The sequence below is a fragment of the Aspergillus glaucus genome (genome assembly GCF_001890805.1).
Source record: "Aspergillus glaucus CBS 516.65 unplaced genomic scaffold ASPGLscaffold_2, whole genome shotgun sequence".
NCBI classification, from domain to species: domain Eukaryota; kingdom Fungi; phylum Ascomycota; class Eurotiomycetes; order Eurotiales; family Aspergillaceae; genus Aspergillus; species Aspergillus glaucus.
In genome coordinates this window covers 123,309-137,751 of record NW_019170454.1, presented here as the reverse complement: position 1 = coordinate 137,751, position 14,443 = coordinate 123,309, and the positions used below count along the sequence as shown (strand labels likewise).

The 14,443-nt window shown below is 49.7% G+C and overlaps 5 protein-coding genes across 5 annotated transcripts; 3 read left to right on the top strand and 2 right to left on the bottom strand.

Moving 5' to 3' along the window:
• Positions 1 to 1,776: 1,776 nt before the first annotated feature.
• Positions 1,777 to 2,695, top strand: idi1 (isopentenyl-diphosphate delta-isomerase IDI1; the record flags this gene model as incomplete). Its single annotated transcript, XM_022539889.1, has 3 exons — positions 1,777 to 2,008; positions 2,066 to 2,404; positions 2,460 to 2,695. 3 exons carry the CDS (start codon positions 1,777 to 1,779, stop codon positions 2,693 to 2,695), a joined length of 807 nt encoding a protein of 268 aa, XP_022404930.1.
• ASPGLDRAFT_41777 (DUF202 domain-containing protein) lies at positions 2,643 to 3,510 on the bottom strand. The gene is made up of 2 exons (XM_022545483.1): positions 3,290 to 3,510; positions 2,643 to 3,239 (listed from the first exon to the last, which is right to left on the bottom strand). The coding sequence occupies exons 1-2, from the start codon at positions 3,376 to 3,378 to the stop codon at positions 2,762 to 2,764; spliced, it is 567 nt and encodes a 188-aa protein (XP_022404929.1). The 5' UTR covers positions 3,379 to 3,510; the 3' UTR covers positions 2,643 to 2,761.
• Positions 3,511 to 3,535: 25 nt separating this feature from the next.
• Positions 3,536 to 4,457, bottom strand: ASPGLDRAFT_140586 (DUF3237 domain-containing protein). Its single transcript, XM_022541705.1, has 4 exons — positions 4,132 to 4,457; positions 3,873 to 4,082; positions 3,748 to 3,815; positions 3,536 to 3,701 (listed from the first exon to the last, which is right to left on the bottom strand). The coding sequence occupies exons 1-4, from the start codon at positions 4,343 to 4,345 to the stop codon at positions 3,660 to 3,662; spliced, it is 534 nt and encodes a 177-aa protein (XP_022404928.1). The 5' UTR covers positions 4,346 to 4,457; the 3' UTR covers positions 3,536 to 3,659.
• Positions 4,458 to 4,697: 240 nt separating this feature from the next.
• ASPGLDRAFT_63185 (MATE family efflux transporter) lies at positions 4,698 to 6,665 on the top strand (the record flags this gene model as incomplete). The annotated part of the gene is made up of 2 exons (XM_022548624.1): positions 4,698 to 5,813; positions 5,859 to 6,665. 2 exons carry the CDS (start codon positions 4,698 to 4,700, stop codon positions 6,663 to 6,665), a joined length of 1,923 nt encoding a protein of 640 aa, XP_022404927.1.
• A 650-nt stretch (positions 6,666 to 7,315) lies between these two features.
• On the top strand, positions 7,316 to 8,946 carry ASPGLDRAFT_31419 (allantoate permease family MFS transporter; the record flags this gene model as incomplete). The annotated part of the gene is made up of 4 exons (XM_022544050.1): positions 7,316 to 7,541; positions 7,595 to 7,932; positions 7,984 to 8,298; positions 8,350 to 8,946. 4 exons carry the CDS (start codon positions 7,316 to 7,318, stop codon positions 8,944 to 8,946), a joined length of 1,476 nt encoding a protein of 491 aa, XP_022404926.1.
• Between the last annotated feature and the right edge of the window lie 5,497 nt (positions 8,947 to 14,443).

Genomic DNA, 14,443 nt, shown 5'->3' with positions numbered 1-14,443 from the left:
AAGCTCTTAGCCGTCCACGTCCGTCGCTTGGATGGGTCCCAACCAAGGTTTGCGAGTCGTGCTATCCAAAGATGGTGCGAGATGGATCCAACCTCAGGGTCAGAACCCGTCGATGAAAAAGTCACATCCAGGATCGACGGGCATTTGCGACAGACGCCGGATAGGAAAGAAGTTCAGAACTTTCTCCGTACTCCGTACTGCTTACCGAAAACGTCACCGCGAGCAGCACAGAGACCACCGGTTCTTGCTTTCGTGGTCACGGTGGAGAACGAGAAAAGCGCCGATGGACCAGTCGTTAACTGCCACGCGCGGCGATGGGCCGTCGAACAGAAGGAGAATGCATTATTCGACACCCAAGAGCCCACAACAAGAGCATTGAGTGATTTGAATAAAAAATCTCGTCCTTTTGTTGGTTTAATTTGGTTCGGAATACGCAGATTTTCCCGAGTCGAACTTTTCGGAGGGGGATCCACAGCCTTTCCGTAAAACGAATCCGCAGGAACAAACGCCAATCGCTATCTCCGATGGAGTCCCGGAACGCTCCTCCGTCCTGAGCTAGTCATGCTCCAGTCTCTCCACAATGGGGGACCTCTATCCTCAACAAGGTAAGAAACCTTCGGCGCGCGCAGTTTTTGACGCTTGTCAACACTACTTTACCTCCAAGACGAGACCGGATTCGCGCGGCTGACGGACCCATCCTCCGTACTTGTACTATGAACGGAGTACAGAAGGGCTTCACTTGTAGAAAACAGGAATAGAGGGTCGTCGGGAAACTGGAATTCGATCCGCGGCCCATCTCGGAATCAGAAAGCGAATTTAATGCAGAGAACAAGCGCGCGATGGTCAGCTTTTTGGTTCTTTGTTCGTTCGCCCTTCCCTCCTCTTTCAGCGTCTCCTCCCCGGGCAGGCAGGGGGCAGCAGTTCAGATACCGGAACACACAGGCCATCGCGGACCGTTATCCGATGGTTTTGCAGAATCCTGAAGATCGCACTCTCGAGTCAGTCTCCGTACAAGTACGGAGTACGGATGACCGTACATAGTGCTAGTGCTACTGTGCTTCGTGCAGCGCTTTGTACTTCGTACGAATGCCATTGCGTATACGAGACGGAGCAACTACGGGGTATCCCTCCCTAGTCTGTCCAATAGTCATCAGACGAACGGGGCGAGTACTCCGTGGACAACAGTCTGACCCGGTATTCGTTCAGTGTTTCGACTCGGGATTTGGAGTCAACTCACTTGGAGTCCATGTCATTCTTCAGTGGAGTATCTCTGTACTTCGTACTCCGTACACGAGGTCGTATCCATGACATATGAACTGGGACTCAATTGACCCTGTACGGAGTGTAGACGCTCATGATGACAATGGAGTGCTACAACGATAGGCCAATGGCCAAGCCCAAGTCACACAGCATAACCAAACAACCAACACATATCCTTCCCTAGCATGCTGCCATTTCCCCTCAGCTGAATCTGATGTTGCATTCATGCCAAACCTGCCATTGGATATTCACAACCCAACCAGCCATTGCAGCAAAGGATGAGATACTATTTGCCAGTGGCCATATAACAAGCCCAGAATAATCACCATTGTGCTACACAACATCGTTGTTTATCCCCCTAGACCTTGGATGTGATTTTGCCGGGGTTGACCGCCCCGCGATGCGGGCGGATTTATTATTGACTGGTGGCCATCTCCATCTCCCCGAGTCTCACCCGTACCCCAGATTCAGTGACAGAATTAATTCTAGCCAGTCGAGTCAGTAAAATCGAAAAAAATGAGTGCTACCGAGACCGTGACGCGGATCACCGCAGAGAACGTGGCGACGATTTTCCCCGACGTGGACACTTCGCTCGCTCATGAAGTTTTCCCGACTGCTTCGACGACGGCTGCGCGCGAGGGCAATGAACTCGAGGGGTATGATGAGGAGCAGGTGCGGTTGATGGATGAGGTGTGTATCGTTTTGGACGATGATGATAAGCCCATTGGGAGTGCCAGCAAGAAGACTTGTACGTCTCCCCTTTTCTTTTCACAAAAAATATCGAACACTGGTTAATAGAATGTAGGCCACATAATGGAAAACATCAACCGCGGCCTCCTCCACCGCGCCTTCTCCGTCTTCCTCTTCGATTCTAACAAGCGTCTCCTCCTGCAACAGCGCGCCGCCGAGAAAATCACCTTCCCCAACATGTGGACAAACACCTGCTGCTCGCATCCGCTGGGCATTCCCGGGGAGACAGGCGCGGAGCTGGACGCGGCTATTCTGGGCGTGAAGCGCGCGGCGCAGCGCAAGTTGGAGCAGGAGTTGGGGATTCCGCCGGAGCAGGTGCCGTTGGAGAAGTTTGAGTTTTTTACGAGGATTCATTATAAGGCGCCGAGTGATGGGAAGTGGGGGGAGCATGAGAGTACGTTTTTCCCCAGATAATGACTTTTGTTTGATGAGGGTGCTAACGTGAACAGTCGACTATATTCTCTTTATCCAGGCCGATGTCGATCTGAATGTCAACCCCAATGAAGTGCGCGATGCGAAATACGTTTCCGAGGAGGAATTGAAGCAGATGTTCCAGGAGCCCGGGCTCATCTTCACGCCGTGGTTCAAGCTCATCTGCGACACGATGTTGTTCGAGTGGTGGAGCCAACTCGGTTCGCCTTCGCTGGACAAGTACAAGGGGGAGACGGGCATTCGACGGATGTAACTTGCATACATACATACCTACATACATAATCAGATACCATACTTTTCTTTCCATCACCAGAGAAAATCATTGAGTCTTCGCATCCGTAACCAAAAACAAAACACAACACCCCAAGATCACACCCCCCACAATCCCAACAATCATCTGCGTCTTCCACCCACTCTGCACTAACGCCGCCCGCCGACTATACTTCCACACCGTCCTTACATAATTCGCCAACCCATTCGCCAAACACGCCAGACTAAGCACCCAAAACACCAGTCCCAGCGGCAACGCCATATGCTTTTCCAGTTTCGTCGGCGGAGACCGGAAATGGAAGGAGATTATTATCGCGGAGGAGACGATTGCGAGATACATTGATAATCGCAGCCAGGAGAGGAAGGTGCGTTCGTTTGCGCAGTGGTCGCGGGCGTCGGAGGTGGTGTTTTTGAAGAGGAGGGGGGATGTTAGGGGGGTTGTGAGGAAGATGTGCTTTTTTGGGGGGTCATTTTCGTCGTCGTTGATGGTGTCGTTGGCGTTGGGGTTTTCGGGGTAGTGGTAGATTCTGTTCTTGTTAGTATCGATGTAGGTTGGGAAGGTTGGAGGAGGGAATACTCGTCAACTAGAACGGGGCGCGAATTGAAGAGGTTGATTAGTGGGTTGTAGGGTGTTTTGAGGGGGTCTGGGTCTTCTGGGTCTGTCATTTTGTCTTTTTTCTTCAAACAGTGGAAATTGGATTGTGTTATGTACAGAGTTGAGTTGAGTATGGGAGTTGGAGATGAAAGATGACGCTTATCGATATGACATGACGCACGTGATTTTATCGGCAATTAGGAAGTATACAGTATACGAGTCGGATTCCTGGAGTATGAACGAATATATGTATGTACAATTCTTTTCAATGGCTGTATCTATGTGCAGATTACGATATACATTCCTTGAGAATATGGTGACTGGCTGTGCACTCGGCACTAACGCGGAGAGATTACTGATTAACGAACTTGGTGGTATTCCAGTCCGATGCAAACTGGCTCGTTAGTATACCTTCTCCTTATAACGAGAATGATACTCACATTCCAGGCATCAATCTTAAGTAGCGACGAATTCGCCGTCTTCCCGACATTCGTCAAAACCCCGATAGCTACACCAAAATCAGCACACGCACTCAACCACAAACCAGGGTCCCATGGCTCCATACCAACAATATTATTCACCCAATAATACTTCTTACTCCCCGTCTCCAACAAAACCCTTAGATGCAACTGTCCCGACGGCGACTTCGGCCCCGACGTCCGTATAAAGATATCCTCCCCATCGTTCGTCCGGAGGTTATACCGCGTGTCGGCGGAGAAAATATCCGTTGCGGGGTCTGTGGTGCCCCAATCTGCGCCGACGTTGAGGATTTGACCTTTACCTTAGTTAACATATGCTTTTTGTTGAGTATGGAGGTGCAGTACCTGATAGACGGGGCCCGGTAAAGTTCCCGCCGACTATGGGGATTGTCTTCCGCATGCCGGCTGGACCGCTGGGCCCGGGGTCTTCCAGTTTGTTACCGGCGCATTGGACGTAGGCTGTGTAGAGGTAGGAGAGGTTGGGGGTTTGTGGTTGTGATGCGGTTGTGAGGGGGAAGGAAAAGAGAGAGAGGAGGGGGAGGATGTAATTGAGGAGCATTTTGCTGACGAGTTGATTGACTGACTAGTTGACGGCAGCAGTAAATAAGGACTAGAGAAGCTTTATATATGCCGACATCCGGATATGCCGACATGATGTTAGGGCATCTTGTAGGTGGTGCGGGGAGGATGCGGGGTTGGTTAATTTAATCGTAGGCAAAATAGCCAGAATAGCACGAGTATATCCCTGCATTCTCATTGGTCATTCCATAACGTGCTCGTCCTCGGCCCGTCACGTTATCCGACCACATTCCTTATCGTCACTTCACCAGTTCATTGACTCAATTCATCATTAACAGAACACGATGTCTGGCGGAAACTGATCGCATTATTTTGCATGATCCACTACCGCTATGACTCGCAACGATCGCTCCGGCGACCGATACCACCACCCATTAACCTCCGGCTACTCGACCTCTCCCCTTGCCGAAACCGTCATCGCCCGCGACATCCAAAACTACTACGCAGACGATCAAGGGTCGATGCTCACAAGCGACGACGAGGACTCAGAGACACACACGGTGCGCCCGCTGAACGGCAGCGAACCCGGGACGAACCCTCACTCGCTAGCGGGGTCTTATCGGCGACCTAGCTTTTTCACAACCGTCTCCCATGCAACGGTTGTTCCATACCATGCGGATCGGGATGGACTGACGCGCGGGGAGCGCGACCAGGCGATTGAGGAGGAGAGACGGTTGCTGAGTGATAATCATGTTATTGAGGGTGGGTATGGGGGGAGGGGGATGAGTCTGCCGCAGAAGATTTCGGGATTTTTGTCGCGTCGGTCTACAGAGCCTTTGAGACGGCATAGTGTGCATGCTGTAACGGAGGATACATCGTTGCTCAGGCCAGACAACTCTCAAGCCCAAGAACCAGACCAAGAAGAGATTGATCGCAAATGGGAGGAGGCAGTGGCTGCGGGGCGGATACGAACGTCATGGAAGCGCGAAGCATTGGTGATAAACAAATATGCCACGCCGTTGGTGTTAACTTTTCTGCTACAGTACTCCTTGACTGTCGCTAGTATCTTTACAGTGGGTCATCTGGGAAAGAGGGAGCTTGGCGCGGTCAGTCTGGCGAGTATGAGCGTGAATATCACTGGATATGCAGTATACCAAGGTCTGGCGACTAGTCTGGATACTCTCTGCGCGCAAGCGTATGGTTCCGGGAAGAAGAAGTTGGTTGGTTTACAGATGCAAAGGATGGTTATTTTTCTTTGGACATGTACCATTCCTATTGCGCTGCTGTGGTTTTTTGCGGATAGGATCTTGATGAAGATTGTACCGGATCAGGAGGTTGCTTCTTTGGCAGGATTGTACACCAAGGTGGTCATCTTGGGGGCCCCAGGGTATGCTTGTTTCGAGAGTGGGAAGCGGTTTATGCAGGCGCAGGGGTTGTTTTCTGCGTCTCTTTATATCCTTCTTATTTGCGCGCCGCTCAATGCGTTCATGAACTGGCTGTTTGTCTGGGTAAGTCTTGATCCCTCGGTGTTGGCGAGGATGCTGACAGTATAGCACTTTGGCTGGGGCTTCGTTGGAGCACCAATTGCAGTGACGATCACTGATAATCTGATGCCCATCCTACTATGCCTCTACGTCTACTTTATCGCCGGCTCTGAATGCTGGAACGGTCTCTCAAAACGCGCACTGACAAACTGGCTCCCGATGATTCAACTAGCCCTCCCAGGTCTCATCATGGTCGAGGCAGAATGTCTCGCATTCGAAATCCTGACCCTCGCATCTTCTTACCTGGGTACAGACGAACTCGCCGCCCAATCCGTCCTCTCCACCCTCGCAAGCATCACCTTCCAAATCCCCTTCCCCCTCTCCATCGCAGCCAGCACCCGCGTCGCAAACCTAATCGGCTCAACCCTCGTCGACTCCGCACGCACCTGCGCCAAGGTATCCTTCACCGGCGCAACCATCGTCGGCCTCCTCAACGTCCTCCTCCTCTCCTCCCTCCGCTCTTACCTCCCCCGCCTCTTCAGCTCCGACGAACAAGTCATCGATCTCGTCGCAGCCGTCCTCCCCCTATGCGCCGCATTCCAACTCTTCGACGCCCTCGCAACAAACTGCAACGGCCTCCTCCGTGGTCTGGGACGACAGGCCTTCGGAGGCTGGGTGCAGTTATTCTGCTACTACGCCGTTGCAATGCCGATTAGTTTCGGGACAACTTTCGGGCTGGGATGGGGGCTTTATGGGCTTTGGACGGGTGTTGCTATTGCGTTGGGGTTAGTTTCGTTGATTGAGGGTGTGTTTTTGCGGAGGACGAGGTGGGAATCTGCGGTGGAGGAGGCTATTCAGAGAAATTTGACGGCTTGATGTGCTGTTGGGATTATACGATATGAGTTATGTAGTATATCTGATTATATATGTGTTTGGATCGTGAATATTAAGAGCCTCGTACAGGCTATTTGTTCAAGTCATTACACATTCAAGAGATGTAACTCCATCTCGTACCAACTGGTCGTGGTGTCAGCTGTGGTGTTTGTCCGCATAGTTTTCTCGGGCGAGTTAATCGGGTCAGTACCTCAATGGAATAAATAATGTCCGCGACGTCCCTGCATAGTTATAGACTCAGCACGTGTTTAACCCCACTATCTGATCTCGCCATCGCAGTCTCCGAATTGCTCATACCTAACGCTTCACAACGCCGGTTTTTGCATTGATCCTTTCCCATCGCGGTCTAATGCTGTAACTGACTCCAATTGAAGCACCGGATAACAAGCAGTCTCTACGAGCGTCAATTGGTGTCCACCATGATGATGCAAAAGGACCGCTTCAACCCTATCGCGTGCAGCGCGTCAGGGATGGTGTGCTATCTGCCATGCAGAGCTAAATATTTTCCTATCTTTCTTTTTCTTGACACTCGAATCTGTCTTCATATTTGGTTTCTGGATTAACCTAATTTTCTTGCGCAATAGCTCGGTGTGTCTGCTCCGTTCAAGAGCCTGCCCATTGACACCAGTATCATGACGGAAATCGCAGAGAAGGATGGGTGGCAGGTTTCCCCCGAACTGAAGGATGGAAAGTCAAACTCGCCAGAAGACCAAGTCAACATCAACGAAAGGGCATTGTTGCGGAAACTCGACTTGCGACTACTTCCACCATTGACGATTCTGTACCTTTTGTCGTTCCTCGACCGGAGTAATGTTGGCAATGCGCGCCTGGAAGGCATGGCAGACGACATCAATATGAGTATGCGCTACCAGCTACAACGATTCTCGGAACCAGTGTACTAACCCCAATAGCTGGCGACCAATATCTGACCGGTCTAACGCTGTACTTCATCGGCTACGTTTTATTCGAAATTCCATGCAACATCGTGCTCAGACGGACCACGCCGCGAATCTGGCTGCCGACTCTCACGCTCGTCTGGGGAATTGTCGCCACGCTACTGGGTGTTGTCGAGAACTATGCCGGATATCTCACGTCGCGCACAGCTTTGGGTATCGCAGAGAGTGGATTGTTCCCCGGTGTGGTGTTTTATCTGTCCATGTGGTATAAGCGGAATGAGCAACATTATCGCGTCGCGCTGTTCTTCAGCGCTGCTTCGCTTGCTGGTGCTTTTGGTGGAATTCTCGCTTGGGTTGGTGTCGCCTTCTGCACAATGGATTGAATTTGGTTCTAACTTGCTCAGGGCATTGCGCATATGAAAGGTGTTGGTGGATATAACGGTTGGCGATGGATTTTCATCTTGGAAGGTCTGTTGACCGTTGTCATGTCTGTCGCTGCATACTTCTGGGTGTACAACTACCCTGCAACCGCCGAGTTCCTGTCGGAAGAAGAACGGCAATTCATCCACTTCCGTCTGAAAAACGACAATGATTCCACGCGGGAAGAGAAGTTCACCTGGTCCGCTGTAATGGATGCCTTTAAGGATCCCAAAGTTTGGCTTTATGGACTTGGGTTCCATACAATGGCGCTTCCGTTGTATACTCTTTCCCTTTTCATGGTAAGTCGGGCTTGCCTGCATGCGCAGTGGCTCAGACACTGACAATCATAGCCCACGATCATCCAACAACTCGGATACTCCTCCGCTCAAGCCCAGCTGCTCACCATCCCTCCCTACGCCGTGGCATTCGTCCTCTCGATCATAGTCGCCGTACTCTCCGAGCGCATCCACCTCCGCGCACCATTCATCATGGGTTCCTCCGGCCTCGCCATAATCGGCTACATTCTCCTCCTCGCCCAAGACCGACCCGGAGTCTCCTACCTAGGCACTTTCTTCGCCACAGCAGGCGTCTACCCCGCCGTGGCTATCGTCCTTTCCTGGCCGGCCAACAACGTCTCGGGACAAACGAAACGAGCCATCGCCAACGCCATGCAGATCTCCATTGGAAACTTGGGTTCCGTGCTGGGAACGCAGCTGTACCGTACCGAGTCATCACCGAGATACTTCCTGGGCCATGGATTTGCGCTGGGATACCTTGTGGCTAATATCGTTGTCGTGGGTATTTTGTGGCTTGTTCTGAAGCGGGAGAATGCGGCCAAGGCCGAGGAGAGAGAACGTTTGGGTTTGAATGCTTTGATTGGTGATATTGGGGATTCGGAGGGAGATTTTCGGGGTGACATGGATCCTCGATGGATTTTCCAGACTTAATTAATATAGATATGAGTGACGCTGGTCGTCTGTTAAAAGTCAGTACAGAGTACAGGAGCTTATGAAGTAGTTTAGCCATAATCTCAATGCAGTATTTGAAAGCGATGCGCAATCAATATCATTCACCTCAACGTTTTCCCTTAGTACTAGGGCTGGCATTTGACGGGCCTTCACTTCATTCACCTTACGAACAACCGGTTGATCTTTAGATAAAACTATTTCTTCCTCTCCCACCACCGTGTCCATATTCACCATCCAGCTTCCATCCATCGTCCAACATCCAGACAGATTCTTACAACATTCTCGATACAGAAGCGTCCGTTTACCTACTGTAATATACGATTGCTACAATATTCCACATGCTAAAATCTTGACATATCCTGACATGCCTCCTTCCTTCAATCAATAAGTTGGGAAAGCATACCCCTCAAGATACGCAAATCGTTGAAACGACCACGCGAAGCGTCCTGCGTGCCTTCGCCTGCGGCATTATAGGGCTCTCATATCATTCCCCCATCCTGATAGACAGAGCTGACATTGTTATCAGTGCTGTCCTCCTAGCAATACTTTAGACGTTATTGAATACGCATGTACCATTCGCAATAACCTGACCTGTGCACTGAAGTCGGGACAGCCAATAAATGCCATGACAAGTTTGAGCGCTTTCACGGACATCGCTCAGCAGTTTTAGTAAGTGCCCTTGACAGCAAATGGATTGTATAAAGTATACTAACCAGTATAGACGCCCGGTACTTGCCCAAGCAGCGAAACACCGAGTTATACCTGCCGAAACCAGATCAGACCAGGTTTCACGACATGTTATGCTCTGCTTGCTCTAGTACCTTTCGCGACATCCATCAACGAGATAAATGCCACACAGGGGAGTTGACACGGGATACTAACCCCAACCACTACCTCCTGAATATACGCGAAGAATCTCTGGCGTGAGGCCGCTGGATCCGCGCTCATGGTGACTATAAGGCAACCAGTCGCGGTGCCTTTAAAACCCACACGATGACAACTAACACGAAGATCCCTGCTTACCGTGTGGCCATAAAACCTGGCGGTGTTGAATATTGATTTATGTGTTTTTTAGGGCGCAACACATCGTGTTTGCGTCCGCAACCTCCGGAGGGTTCAGAGAAAGGGCAAGTCTCCGTAATGGAGAAGAAGGTGCTCTCGTTCCGTCGTGAATAAGTGACTCGGAACTATTAATGACTATTGGGTTGCATACATTAGGGGACAAAAGCCAATGGCTTCTTCAACCTATTGAAAAGGGCCACTATAAAACAGTGACAAACACAATGCCGAAAAGAGTTTAGTTATACGACTGGTGTGAAGCCGCATTAGTAAATATTGGCCGTGTTTTAAGGAAGCATTCAAGGTTTTCTTCGGAGAATCCTCCACTGACAAAGTACGTCCCTTCCCTCAGATAATCTGTGCCATTTTTCTTATTTCATCGGCGTTTATGTGACTTGAGACTCATATTTATAGATGTTAAAGAGAAGCAGAAAATGCGACTGGAAATCATCATGTTGTAATACTCTAGTATTATAACGATCTTTCGTGCTGCGTCCTTTTTAAGCAGGACGAAGACATTGCGTCTAGAATCACGATAATGCAAAGACATCTGAAAAAGGGTTGGCAGTACGGGAATCAATCATGGAGACACACTGGCCGAATCCTTTCGCGCTCGCAGTAGGTCGGTTCAGAATATCGCAGATGAGTCCTACCCTAAAGTAATGCAGTACTCGGAAGTACTGGGAGACCAGGACGACATTAAGGAACTCAAAGAATACAACAAAAAGGGAAAAGGCCACTGGCATGTGGAAGTGGAAGTATCCTTGGGATACAATACTATTCGTCCATCCCCCGAGAGTCTCCATGGCGCTAACAAGCATCGAATCCTGGTGAAGTTACTGCTTTCTGCGCTACAAATCAAACCATACGAAGACACTCCTATTTCAGTAAGGAACAAATTGCTTGATTCTCTATCTATGAGCTTGATAATCCATTTATATCGCAACGCCTCGACTGTGTGCCGACATCGAGCCCCAAGCCGCCTGTATGCGCAGGGCTTTTGAGCCTCGGGAGAGTGCTCTCCTTGTGATTTTCGGAGCGGAGTGGGTGTAGCCTAAGCGAAATTTCAGCATAGGCTACCCTCCCTGTTACCCTTCCCCTATTCTACTTGCTTCCTCCAATGCTTCCAGTCCCCATTCCTCATCTTTCTGGGCTCTTTCCACCGCCTGCGGTAGATGCCCCTGGGGTAGAGCTACACTTGTGCCGGCTAGGAAATGTAGCAGTGCCCTGGTAGCTCTGGGCTCCCCTAAAAGTCGTCCTTGTGGGCGCTCTTCTGCAACAGTGGGTCTCATAACCTCATCTGTCTCCAGACCCTTGTAGAGCTTGTTTCATTGGTGTCGCTATTGCCAGCATTCAAAGAAAATATGGTGTGCTGTCTCCTTTGAGGAACCACATCCTTGACAGGTTGCGTCTTCCTGAGTCTGAATCCAGTGTAAATATGCTCCAATGGCCGCATGCCCTGTCTTCAGTTGAAAATAGTGGCTTGCCAAATGCTTGGGAGCCACTGCAGCTAAGGGGTCGAGCCTCCAGTTCTTCTGTGGCCTGTAAATTTGTCAACCCTGTCTGGTTGCCAATGCCGGCTGAGTTCCCTGGCAAGTCATCCCTGCTTCTGTGCTGTAATGGCCTCCGTCCAGGCTCTGTGGGCAAAGGCCAGACGCCAGAGAGATCTCTCTTGGGCCTGTCCCTGGAGGCCTATTAACTGCTTGCTTTGCTGCTTGGTCAGCTCTTTCATTCCCTTCTACCCCTGCGTGTCCTGGGACCTACTGGATGGTGGGTTGACGACCTTGGACTTGTAATCTCTTGGCTATAGTATGCGCCTGGCTTGCTAGTGCTTGACCTGGCCCTGACTGGGTATGCTGTAGCCTTGCAATGGCGGCCTGGGCTTTCACGGGCTCGGAAATAGTAGATACTAACGAATTGAATTCCTATCTAGACTATTGTAGCCATCGACGAGAATATCGAATCTGGGGAAAAAAGAGAAAAGGAAATCTATCTAGAGGAAGAAAGAATTTTATAGGCGTCTGTTTGACATCACTAATGTCTTGTCTGGTGTATTGATGTCGTTTGTCTGTGTCAGTTGTCGACGCAGCGTCGAGCCGTCACATGGGCCCTGGGAGTCCAGCAAGATAGTGACTGGTCTTTGATCTCCCACCTTTCATGCCACCTAGAGGACTTGTCCGCTTGAACAACTCCAAGAAGCTCTGCATCAAAGACTTCATATCCCTTGCCCAATGGGAATCTCTGAGTCTTCCATGCTCCTCCTGGTTCTTGCCACACAAATTACAATTCCTGCTCTGCGCCTGCCATTCTCTAATCTCAAGCCATCTGACCAGATTACCAGACCAGGGGGAAGAGCTCATGCAGCTGCTAGGGGCTAGGCCCTCTGCACTTGGTGGCACTTTTATTCAGCCAGGGAACTGGCTACTGGATATCTGTACTGTGCTTTCAAAGTCCTCAGATGGGTCTGCTGGAAGGATGTTTGCTAATTGTCAAGCTAGATGCTGTCCCAGGGACCATGGACCCTGGTTGCTGCTCTCAGCCCATTGCCAGTTCCTGTCACGGGCTCGGACCGTCCAGTAGATACTAACGAAATGATATTCTTATCTAAACTAGTGTAGCCATCGACGAGATCACGAGAACATCGATTCTGAAAAAGAAAAGAGGAGAAGGCCTATCTACACGAAGAAATTTATAGGGGTTGTGTGGCCTCGCTAAGCGGCTGTTTAACCTTGTTGCTCGCATGGTATGGTTTGCCATGCTGATGTTGTTTGTCAAAAGAGGCGCTGCACTGAGCTGTCACAAGTGGGTTGTTAACAAATTTCATTTCATGAATACTCTTATATGTCCATTGAGCCTGCTCACCTGCACAATTCTGAAAAAGGACAAAATATGGATTTGATAAGCCAAATCTGAATTCATCGCCTTCTACACGCCATCTGAAGCTCAGCACGGCTCTAGAGATAGAGGCGCATAACTTTTGAGTGGGCAAGTATGCTTACTTGGATGCGTGGCCAGTTGGTCACCTGTGCTAACTATCTATCGAGCCTATGCGAGGGCAGTAAGGAACCACATGCCAAACCTGGTACAAACACTGAGGTTCGCGGGCCGGCCCACAACATCCGTAACAGTAGAATATCATCCACACGGCTAGAATATCAAAAAGTACGTAGTACTAGTACTTCAGTCAATTTTCATCGCCATACCCTAAATTTAGACTCCCTTAATGAGCTCCGTAACTTTCTTTCCCTGATTCTTGAGACCCCATGAAATCTGCCAAATAAGCACAGCAATTGGAAACATAAACTGGCACCATGCATTCTACCTGACATGTTCAGGGATAAGGTGATGCTGGTGTGCAAGGGCAAAATCCGAGTAATGTCTGATAAGGTAGGTGTAAGATCGGATGAACCCCAATGCAATCAAATGCTTATTGGTACTGATATCTGCCTTGTTTGACTTCTCATTGTTTGACAATAGATGCAGCATCCAGAATTCATGGTTAAGCAGGCACTTCAGTAATGGCTTTATAAAAACCTTGTCGTGCCGCCAAACAAGATGTAGTTGGGGGTTCTCAGCTGACAATCTCTCGTCCTTTCATTTTCTGTTGGTGAAGTGGGTCAACATTTGCTCCAGACTTCCTGGCTACAAGCCAAAGCCTTGGATAGAGCTCATCTAGGATAGGTGTTTTCAGCAAGCAAGAAATTCATCGATGTCATTCTGGTCTAGGGAAACATTTGGCTCCTGGATAATGGTGCAGATATCACAGTTCCAAACAACAATGGATGGATCCCAGTTAATAAAGCCTCATTTCATGGCCACCTTGAGCAGTCAACACACTCTTGCAATTCTCAGAAGCTAACATTGATGTTCGGGATGAATGTGACCGGACACCACTCTTCCATGCTGCGGTAAATGGCAAAAGTGCAGTGGTAAAATTACTGCTTTCACAAAGTGCTTGTGTGCATGCTCAAGACATATACCACTCAACACCACTATTTGCCGCGGTGAGAAACGGACATGAGATGGTGGTTGAGCTTTTGGTTGCGTTCACGAAAGCTCCTATAGACTTCAAGGATGGCTTGGGTCGGGATTTGTCCTGGTGAGCGGCAAGAAGCGGGTGCACTAAGAGCATTGAACTCGTGCGCCAACTTGCTCAGAACAATGGTGTTGCAATTCTTCAAAGCGACCTTGATATGAAGTGTTCTCCGGTCAAATTTGATGGAAGTACTCGGCGGTGCGATGTGTGCACTCGAAATATTTTGTGCGCCAGTTCCTATTACAAGTGTAGGATTTGCCATGACTTTGACATCTGCCTAGAGTGTTTTGGCATTCGTGTTCGATGCCAGAGCATTTCTCATGAGTGGTTTCTCCATCAGCCTGATTGCACTCAAAATAGATGAGTGCCTTGCAAGTTGAG

What these genes read in the sequence shown, in the direction of transcription:
- ASPGLDRAFT_41777 (XM_022545483.1), bottom strand. Translation starts at nt 3,378, where the DNA reads ATGACAGACCCAGAAGACCCAGACCCCCTCAAAACACCCTACAACCCA. An exon ending in CGCCCCGTTCTAGTTGACGA is followed by an intron (nt 3,240 to 3,289) that starts GTATTCCCTCCT and finishes TAACAAGAACAG; the next exon opens with AATCTACCACTACCCCGAAA.
- ASPGLDRAFT_140586 (XM_022541705.1), bottom strand. Translation starts at nt 4,345, where the DNA reads ATGCTCCTCAATTACATCCTCCCCCTCCTCTCTCTCTTTTCCTTCCCC. An exon ending in TTGGGTGAATAATATTGTTG is followed by an intron (nt 3,816 to 3,872) that starts GTATGGAGCCAT and finishes ATTTTGGTGTAG; the next exon opens with CTATCGGGGTTTTGACGAAT. An exon ending in TTAAGATTGATGCCTGGAAT is followed by an intron (nt 3,702 to 3,747) that starts GTGAGTATCATT and finishes CTAACGAGCCAG; the next exon opens with TTTGCATCGGACTGGAATAC.